The 10,383-nt window shown below is 52.7% G+C and overlaps 1 protein-coding gene across 2 annotated transcripts; it reads left to right on the top strand.

Moving 5' to 3' along the window:
• Window positions 1–3,628: 3,628 nt before the first annotated feature.
• On the top strand, window positions 3,629–9,544 carry LOC144737774 (tax1-binding protein 3-like). Of its 2 annotated transcripts, none has more exons than XM_078620635.1 (4): window positions 3,629–3,704; window positions 7,553–7,672; window positions 8,142–8,219; window positions 9,093–9,260. In XM_078620635.1, exons 1-4 carry the CDS (start codon window positions 3,663–3,665, stop codon window positions 9,243–9,245), a joined length of 393 nt encoding a protein of 130 aa, XP_078476761.1. In that variant the 5' UTR covers window positions 3,629–3,662; the 3' UTR covers window positions 9,246–9,260. The 2 variants fall into 2 exon arrangements, 1 of the variants encoding a protein (XP_078476761.1); XR_013589073.1 differs by lacking the exons at window positions 3,629–3,704; window positions 9,093–9,260 and adding exons at window positions 4,365–5,273; window positions 9,376–9,544.
• Window positions 9,545–10,383: the final 839 nt, after the last annotated feature.

The following is a 10,383-nucleotide window of genomic DNA, read 5'->3' as shown; positions in this document are numbered from 1 at the left end:
CACCTCAATGACACTGACCACCACCACCACGACACTCACCTCAATGACACTGACCCTCACCACCACCACCACACTCACCTCAATGACACTGACCCTCACCACCACGACACTCACCTCAATGACACTGACCACCACCACCACGACACTCACCTCAATGACACTGACCCTCACCACCACCACACTCACCTCAATGACACTGACCCTCACCACCACCACCCTCACCTCAAGCTTATAATACCTCACCACCACACTCACCTCAAGCTACCTCACCTCGAGCTCATGATACCTCACCACCACCACATTCACCTCAATGACACTGACCCTCACCACCACCACACTCACCTCAATGACACTGACCCTCACCACCACGACACTCACCTCAATGACACTGACCCTCACCACCACGACACTCACCTCAATGACACTGACCCTCACCACCACCACACTCACCTCAATGACACTGACCCTCACCACCACCACGACACTCACCTCAATGACACTGACCCTCACCACCACCACACTCACCTCAATGACACTGACCCTCACCACCACGACACTCACCTCAATGACACTGACCCTCACCACCACGACACTCACCTCAATGACACTGACCCTCACCACCACGACACTCACCTCAATGACACTGACCCTCACCACCACCACGACACTTACCTCAATGACACTGACCCTCACCACCACCACACTCACCTCAATGACACTGACCCTCACCACCACGACACTCACCTCAATGACACTGACCCTCACCACCACCACGACACTCACCTCAATGACACTGACCCTCACCACCACCACACTCACCTCAATGACACTGACCCTCACCACCACGACACTCACCTCAATGACACTGACCCTCACCACCACCACCCTCACCTCAAGCTTATAATACCTCACCACCACACTCACCTCAAGCTACCTCACCTCGAGCTCATGATACCTCACCACCACCACATTCACCTCAATGACACTGACCCTCACCACCACCACACTCACCTCGAGCTCATGATACCTCACTACCACGACACTCACCTCAATGACACTGACCCTCACCACCACCACACTCACCTCAATGACACTGACCCTCACCACCACGACACTCACCTCAATGAGACTCTCACCACCACGACACTCACCTCAATGATACTGACCCTCACCACCACGACACTCACCTTACTCTCGCAACAGCCCCTCACCCCAATAACAGCTCACCAACATGGTACACGCCTCGCTCTCATAACACACAGCTCGCCACTACGACCCTCACTAACCTCACCTACGGGCACCTCACCCCTCACCTCCATAACACCCCTCACTCGCATAACGCTCACCTCACCCCAATAACAGCTCACCAACATGGTACACGCCTCGCTCTCATAACGTACGGCTCGCCACTACGACCCTCACTAACCTCACCTACGGACACCTCACCCCTCACCTCCATAACACCCTTCACTCGCGTAACGCTCACCTCACCCCAGCGACAGATCACCTCCTCACCCACCACGACACACAACTCACTCAATATCCCCCACGGAAATGTGCACGCCACATCGCACGCGTAAACCACTCACCCCCCCCGCCGCCTCCCTGCTCCTCATCAAACTCCCACCTGCACCACTCCCCACAACTCTCGCCCTCAGTACGGTGCGAAAGAAGTTCAACGTTGCCCACCTGGCCCCTCACCCCGCTCACCACCCCCGTGTCTCTGCTCCCCTCTGCTGTCGAGACGCGGTATCGCGGGCAACGACAACGCGATAAAAAGACAAACTATTATTGTGTTGCGATCGAAACGTCGTGGGTTTTTGCTTTTATTTGTAATTTAAATTAATTAACAAAAAATTATATGTACGTGACTTTACCGAATGAAGCGTAAATGTGAATTCCTGCGGGCACGAAAGTTTAAAGTAAAAATTGAAGTAAAAATTCCATCTTGATTTAAAGCTTTTGTGACTGCGGGAATTCATAGAAAATAATATATCACGACGTTTCGATCGCAACACGAGACGATTGCTTGTGTTGCGATCGAAACGTCGTGATCTATTATTTTCTATTTAAGTCACTTGACCATAAGACCCAAAGAGTATACAAAATTAATTTTACTTTACCAGGTAAGGCCCCACTGAGCTACATAATTGTTATTTTTTTAGACGCGACCTGGCTATCACAAACGATAGCTCAACGAAGTGTCTCGTCATCATCACGTGGACATTTAAATCAGCCAAATTCTTTAAACGGGTGATGTTGATTCGAAACGTGGAGGGAAAAACCGGAGGAAAATCTGTCAGGGTTTGGGATCGAACCCACCACCTCATGTATACCAGGCGAGGTAGTTAACATCTCCTCGCCACCGTGATGATGATAAGAGAGAGACACACACACACACAGTCCCAAATATACAGCAGGAGTCATCAGGGTCGGGATCGAATCCACCACCTCATGTATACCAGGCGAGGTAGTTAACATCTCCTAGCCACCGTGATGATGATGATGAGAGAGGCACGCAGACTCAAAATATACAGCAGCAGGCATCGTCAGGGTCGGGATCGAACCCACGACCTCCTGTATACCAGGCGAGGTAGTTAACATCTCCTCGCCACCGCGGGTGACGTTGCTCTGTTAACCTCGTCCGAGTGGTTCATGCTGGCCAGGTCAGGCCTGGTTCATCATGGCCACGTGGAAGTCACCGAGTCAAACTCGCCTTGTCAGAGACACGGCAACCTGATTCAAGTGCCAGCCCTGGGTCTGGGTGTCTCTCTCAGGGAGTTCATAATGGCCTTTCCCATGTCACTGAATACCTGGGTTCAAGTCCTAGCCCTGGGTCTGGGTGTCTCTCTCAGGGGGGTTCATTAATGGCCTTTCCCATGTCACTGAATACCTGGGTTCAAGCCCAAGCCATGGGTCTGGGTGGCTCTCTCAAGGAGTTCATAATGGCCTTGTCAGGGACAAGGCATACCTGGGTTTAAGTCCCAGCCCTGGGTCTGGGTGTCTCTCTCAGGGGGGTTCATGATGGCCTTTCCCATGTCACTGAATACCTGGGTTCAAGCCCAAGTCCTGGGTCTGGGTGTCTCTCTCAGGGGGGTTCATGATGGCCTTTCCCATGTCACTGAACACCTGGGTTCAAGCCCAAGCCCTGGGTCTGGGTGTCTCTCTAAAGGGGCTCAGAATGGCCAAGTTTCCCTCCACATTTAGAAAATTGCATTTAGATTATTCAGATTATTGAGATTATTGAGATGATTTTTGCTGCTATGGCTTTCCGCATGGTAGATGACTTTGTCGAGCTGTCATCTGTGATAAACAGGTCGCTTCTGAAAAACAAGTTAATGGCTCAGTGGGCCTGACCTGGCAAGATAACAAAACACAGTTGAGTTTTATGCGCGTAAACATTTGAAAGTTATTCACCTTTTCTATACTTTGCACCCCTATCGTGTTTTTGCATTGTTTGTTGTACCATTATGGCCTGCCCCCTTACTGGACATCTGTAGAAAAAAAAATTGCCGGGTAGATCATCGGATTCCTCCAGTTCTGAATATATTCTGATATCAGAGACACCGATGACGTCACGCCGATGTCGCCGCGCTGATTGCGTCATGTACACGGTGCAGATGTTGATGACGTAATCGCCGCGTGGATGGCGTCACGTCGCCATGGCTTCCTTCGCGCCGGGAGATCCCGTCACCACAGTGGTGGTGAGCGGTGGTGATGGTGGTGATGGTGTGGTGGTGGTGATGGTGTGGTGGTGGTGATGGTGTGGTGGTGGTGGTAATGGTGTGGTGGTGGTGGTAATGGTGTGGTGGTGGTGGTGTGGGGGTGGTGGTGATGGTGTGGTGGTGGTGATGGTGGTGGTGGTGTGGTGGTCGTGATGGTGTGGGGGTGGTGGTGATGGTGGTAGTGATGGTGTGGTGGTGGTGTGGTGGTGGTGATGGTGTGGGGGTGGTGGTGATGGTGTGGTGGTGGTGTGGGGGTGGTGGTGATGGTGTGGGGGTGGTGGTGATGGTGTGGTGGTGTGGTGTTCGTGATGGTGGTGGTGTGGTGGTCGTGATGGTGTGGTGGTGAGCGGTGGTGTGGTGGTGGGGTGGTGATGGTGTGTGGGTGGTGGTGATGGTGTGGTGATGGTGGTGGTGTAGGGGTGGTGGTGATGGTGTGGTGATGGTGTGGTGGTGGTGGTGGTGTGGGGGTGGTGGTGATGGTGTGGTGATGGTGTGGTGATGGTGGTGGTGTAGGGGTGGTGGTGATGGTGTGGTGGTAGTGTGGTGGTGGTGGTGTGGTGGTCGTGATGGTGGTGTGGTGGTGAGGCGGTGGTGGTGGTGTGGTGGTGGTGATGGTGGTGTGGTGGTGGTGTGGTGTGTGGTCGTGATGGTGTAGTGATGGTGTGGTGGTGATGGTGTGGTGGTGGTGTGGTGGTGGTGTGGTGGTCGTGGTGGTGGTGGTATGGTGGTGGTGATGGTGTGGTGGTGGTGGTGTGGTGGTCGTGGTGGTGATCGTGTTGATGTTGTTGATGGTGATAGTGTTGATGTTGTTGATGGTGATGTTGTTGATGTTGTTGATGGTGATGGTGTTGATGTTGTTGATGGTGTTGATGTTGTTGATGTTGATGTTGGCGATGGTGATGTTGGTGATGTTGTTGATGGTGATAGTGTTGATGTTGTTGATGTTGTTGATGGTGATAGTGTTGATGTTGTTGATGGTGATTGTGTTGATGTTGTTGATGGTGATAGTGTTGATGTTGTTGATGGTGTTGATGTTGTTGATGGTGTTGATGTTGTTGATGTTGTTGATGGTGATAGTGTTGATGTTGTTGATGGTGATAGTGTTGATGTTGTTGATGGTGTTGATGTTGTTGATGGTGTTGATGTTGTTGATGTTGTTGATGGTGATAGTGTTGATGTTGTTGATGTTGTTGATGGTGATAGTGTTGATGTTGTTGATGGTGATTGTGTTGATGTTGTTGATGGTGATAGTGTTGATGTTGTTGATGGTGTTGATGTTGTTGATGGTGTTGATGTTGTTGATGTTGTTGATGGTGATTGTGTTGATGTTGTTGATGGTGATAGTGTTGATGTTGTTGATGGTGATGATGTTGGCGATGTTGGGGAGCTGGCCACCCACCCCCTCGTGTGCCACAGTGCCGGCCTTCATAGCTGCTGCTGCTGCTGCTACTCGCTAACAGCACTTGCCCCGACAGTCTGTCAAGGCTACACGGGGGACCTTTGTCCTTGATGTTGGCGTTGGTGATGTGGGAACCTTCGATTATCACGGTTGGCTACGTACAGTGCGAAAGAAGTTCAACGTACATACGTGATGTTGGTGGTGTTGATGGTGATGTTGTTGTTGATGTTGGTGGCGTTAATGATGTTGGCGGTGGTGATGTCGGTGATGATGTTGGTGAAGTTGTCGGTGATGATGATGATGTTGGTCATGACGGTGTTGATGTTAGCGGTGGTGATGTTGATGGCGGTGTTGACGATGTTGAAGTTGTCGGTGATGATGATGATGATGTTGGTGAAGTTGTCGATGATGATGATGATGATGTTGGTGAAGTTGTCGGTGATGATGATGATGTTGGTGAAGTTGTCTGTGATGATGTTGACGGTGTTGAAGTTGTCGGTGATGATGTTGGTGAAGTTATCTGTGATGATGTTGATGTTGGTGAAGTTGTCGGTGATGATGATGATGTTGGTGAAGTTGTCGGTGATGTTGATGTTGGTGAAGTTGTCGGTGATGATGATGATGTTGGTGAAGTTGTCGGTGATGTTGATGTTGGTGAAGTTGTCGGTGATGATGATGATGTTGGTGAAGTTGTCTGTGATGATGTTGACGGTGTTGAAGTTGTCGGTGATGATGTTGATGTTGGTGAAGTTATCTGTGATGATGTTGATGTTGGTGAAGTTGTCGGTGATGATGATGATGTTGGTGAAGTTGTCGGTGATGATGATGATGTTGGTGAAGTTGTCGGTGATGTTGATGTTGGTGAAGTTGTCGGTGATGATGATGATGTTGGTGAAGTTGTCTGTGATGATGTTGACGGTGTTGAAGTTGTCGGTGATGATGTTGATGTTGGTGAAGTTGTCGGTGATGTTGATGTTGGTGAAGTTGTCGGTGATGATGATGATGTTGGTGAAGTTGTCGGTGATGTTGATGTTGGTGAAGTTGTCGGTGATGTTGATGTTGGTGAAGTTGTCGGTGATGATGATGATGTTGGTGAAGTTGTCGGTGATGATGATGATGTTGGTGAAGTTGTCGGTGATGATGTTGATGTTGGTGAAGTTGTCTGTGATGATGTTGATGTTGGTGAAGTTGTCGGTGATGATGTTGATGTTGGGGAAGTTGTCAGTGATGATGTTGATGTTGGTGAAGTTGTCTGTGATGATGTTGATGTTGGTGAAGTTGTCGGTGATGATGTTGATGTTGGTGAAGTTGTCAGTGATGATGTTGATGTTGGTGAAGTTGTCGGTGATGATGATGATGTTGTTGAAGTTGTCAGTGATGATGTTGATGTTGGTGAAGTTGTCTGTGATGATGATGATGTTGGTGAAGTTGTCGGTGATGATGTTGACGGTGTTGAAGTTGTCGGTGATGATGATATTGGTGAAGTTGTCGGTGATGATGATGTTGGTGAAGTTGTCAGTGATGATGATGATGTTGGTGAAGTTGTCGGTGATGATGATGTTGTTGAAGTTGTCAGTGATGATGATGATGATGTTGTTGAAGTTGTCGGTGATGATGATGTTGTTGAAGTTGTCAGTGATGATGTTGATGTTGGTGAAGTTGTCTGTGATGATGTTGATGTTGGTGAAGTTGTCGGTGATGATGTTGATGTTGGTGAAGTTGTCTGTGATGATGATGATGTTGGTGAAGTTGTCGGTGATGATGTTGACGGTGTTGGTGAAGTTGTCGGTGATGATGATGATGTTGGTGAAGTTGTCGGTGATGATGATGTTGGTGAAGTTGTCGGTGATGATGTTGATGTTGGTGAAGTTGTCGGTGATGTTGATGTTGGTGAAGTTGTTGGTGATGATGATGATGTTGGTGAAGTTGTCGGTGATGATGTTGACGGTGTTGAAGTTGTCGGTGATGATGATGTTGGTGAAGTTGTCGGTGATGATGATGTTGGTGAAGTTGTCAGTGATGATGATGATGTTGGTGAAGTTGTCGGTGATGATGATGATGATGTTGTTGAAGTTGTCGGTGATGATGATGTTGTTGAAGTTGGCAGTGATGATGTTGATGTTGGTGAAGTTGTCGGTGATGATGATGTTGGTGAAGTTGTCGGTGATGATGATGTTGATGTTGGTGAAGTTGTCGGTGATGATGATGATGTTGGTGAAGTTGTCGGTGATGATGATGATGATGTTGGTGACATTGTCGGTGGTGATGATGATGTTGATGTTGGTGATGATGTTGGTGAAGTTGTCGGTGATGATGTTGATGTTGGTGAAGTTGTCGGTGATGATGTTGATGTTGGTGAAGTTGTCGGTGATGTTGACGGTGTCGAAGTTGTCGGTGACGATGATGTTGATGTTGGTGATGTACCCAGGAGCGGATTGAGATCCACAAACTGCGCCAGGGAGAGAACCTCATCCTGGGCTTCAGCATCGGGGGCGGCATTGACCAGGACTCGGCGCAGAACCCATACTCGCTTGACAAGAAGGACAAGGTGCAGCGTCTCCCCGTGTCTCCCCCCGTGTCTCCCCCCGTGTCTCCCTCTCTCCCGTTGTCTCCGCTGTCTCCCCCCGTGTCTCCCCCCGTGTCTCCCCCCGTGTCTCCGCTGTCTCCCCGTGTCTCCCCCTGTCTCCCCGTGTCTCCCCCTGTCTCCCTCTCTCCGGTTGTCTCCGCTGTCTCCCCGTGTCTCCCCGTGTCTCCCCGTGTCTCCCCCTGTCTCCCCTCGTGTCTCCCCTCGTGTCTCCCCCCGTGTCTCCCCATGTCTCCCCGTCTCCCGCTTTCTCCGCTGTCTCCCCCTGTCTCCCCCCGTGTCTCCCCATGTCTCCCCGTCTCCCGCTTTCTCCGCTGTCTCCCGCTGTCTCCCCGCTGCCTCCCGTCCTCCCGTAGGTGCTGCTGCTGCTCGCTAACAGCACTTGTCCCAACGGTCTGTTGAAAGGCTACACGGGGGATCTTTGTCTTTGCAGGGTGTGTACGTGACCAGGGTGAGTCAGGGAGGGCCAGCTCAAGCGGCGGGCCTCCGTGAGGGAGACAAGATCATGCAGGTGAGGAGGTGGTGGTGGTGGTGAGGAGGTGGTGGTGGTGAGGAGGTGGTGGTGGTGAGGTGGTGGTGAGGTGGTGGTGAGGAGGTGGTGGTGAGGTGGTGGTGAGGAGGTGGTGGTGGTGAGGTGGTGGTGAGGTGGTGAGGAGGTGGTGGTGAGGTGGTGGTGAGGAGGTGGTGGTGGTGAGGTGGTGGTGAGGTGGTGAGGAGGTGGTGGTGGTGAGGTGGTGGTGAGGAGGTGGTGAGGAGGTGGTGGTGGTGAGGTGGTGGTGAGGAGGTGGTGGTGAGGAGGTGGTGGTGAGGAGGTGGTGGTGAGGAGGTGGTGGTGGTGATGGTAGTGACTGTGACGGTTGATGAGAGTAACCATGGTGATGGTGGTGGTGTTGGTGGTGATGTTGGTAGTGACTTTGACGAAAGCAGTGACGGTATTGGTGATGGTGTTGGCAATGACGATGATAGCTATAGTGTCAGTGATGATGATGGCTGTAGTGTCAGTGATGATGATGATGGCGGTGGTGTCGGTGATGATGATGATGGCGGTGGTGTTGGCAATGACGATGATGGCTATAGTGTCAGTGATGATGATGGCGATCGTGTCAGTGATGATGATGGCGATGGTGTTGGCAATGACGATGATGGCTATAGTGTCAGTGATGATGATGATGGCGATCGTGTCAGTGATGACGATGATGGCGGTGGTGTCGATGATGATGGCGGTGGTGTCAGTGATGGTGGCTACGATGTTGCCCGTGTTTGTCGGTGACGATGTCGTCGACCATGGCCATGTCGCGGGTGACGTCGTGGGTGACGATGCGGGTTGATGTGGTGGTAGTGGCGGTGGGTAACGATGCGGGTTGATGTGGTGGTGGTGGTGCAGGTGAACGGCTGGGACTTGACGTGGGTGACGATGCGGGTTGATGTGGTGGGTGACGTCGTGGGTGACGATGCGGGTTCATTTGGTGGGTGGTGGTGGTGGGTGACGATGCGGGTTGATGTGGTGGTGGTGGCGGTGGGTGACGATGCGGGTTGATGTGGTGGTGGTGGCGGTGGGTGACGATGCGGGTTGATGTGGTGGTGGTGGCGGTGGGTGACGATGCGGGTTGATGTGGTGGTGGTGGCGGTGGGTGACGATGCGGGTTGATGTGGCGGTGGTGGTGCAGGTGAACGGCTGGGACATGACGATGGTGACGCACGACCAGGCGCGCCGCAAGCTCACCAAGCAGGGCGAGGAGGTGGTGCGGCTGCTGGTGACGCGGCGCTCGCTGCAGACCGCCGTGCGCCACGCACAGCACATGCTGTGAGGGCAGCGCCACTGGGGGGGGGGGCAAGGGGGGGCAGGGCTCAGTGGGGCAGGGCCCAGTGGGGCAGGGCTCAGTGGGGCAGGGCCCAGTGGGGCAGGGCTCAGTGGGGCAGGGCTCAGTGGGGCAGGGCTCAGTGGGGCAGGGCTCAGTGGAGCAGGGCTCAGCATCTCAGGGGTAAGGCCACGGAAGTGGGGGGGGCTGGTGGGACCGACCACAGAGAATCCATGTCAGTTTATCGAGGTGCGCAAATGGATGAGACCGGACGTTCCGCCACCCCCCCCCTCTCTCTCTGCTGCCGGTGCCGCGGACTTGCAGACTCCGAGTTCGATTCCCAGCGCTGCCGACGCGGTGGGGGGGGGGGGGGTGGCGGGGGGGGGGCGGGACGTAGCGCCGGGTTTATTCAAATCGGCGCCTGCTGAACGAGAGGTCGTCTTCCGAGTCCGGCGTAACTTATGCAGTTTCCTCAGCCGGCGTCTTATCGATTCGGCGTCTCCTATGCAGGTTTACGGAGCTGCGCGACGCGTGTACGTTGGACGTGCGTTGAACTGATTTTGCACAGTACGTAGGCGGCGGCGCGAGTCGGAGGTGCGGCGGGCACAAGAAGGTCAACGAACCAAACACAAAGAGCAGTCACGAGCGTGACGTTGTTTACACTCCCATCAGTTGGCGGCTGCGTCTTTACGATATGTAGAGGACTGCAGAGCTTGGGGCGAGGTGGGAGGGGGGTATTTGGTGCTGGCTCAACGCGTGGCTGCTGCTGCTGCTGCTGCTACTGCTGCTGCTGCTTCCCAGCTCCATGGCTGTTTCCTTCTCCTGGCGCCTCCGAGTTGTTCCCTCGCTGAACGAGCGCCACGCGTGTGTGCGTGT

This window comes from Lampetra planeri, chromosome 3 (assembly GCF_965212315.1).
Source record: "Lampetra planeri chromosome 3, kcLamPlan1.2.h2, whole genome shotgun sequence".
Lineage (NCBI taxonomy): Eukaryota > Metazoa > Chordata > Hyperoartia > Petromyzontiformes > Petromyzontidae > Lampetra > Lampetra planeri.
The sequence above is the reverse complement of the archived record's forward strand: the minus strand, read 5'-3'. Positions and strand labels throughout refer to the sequence as shown.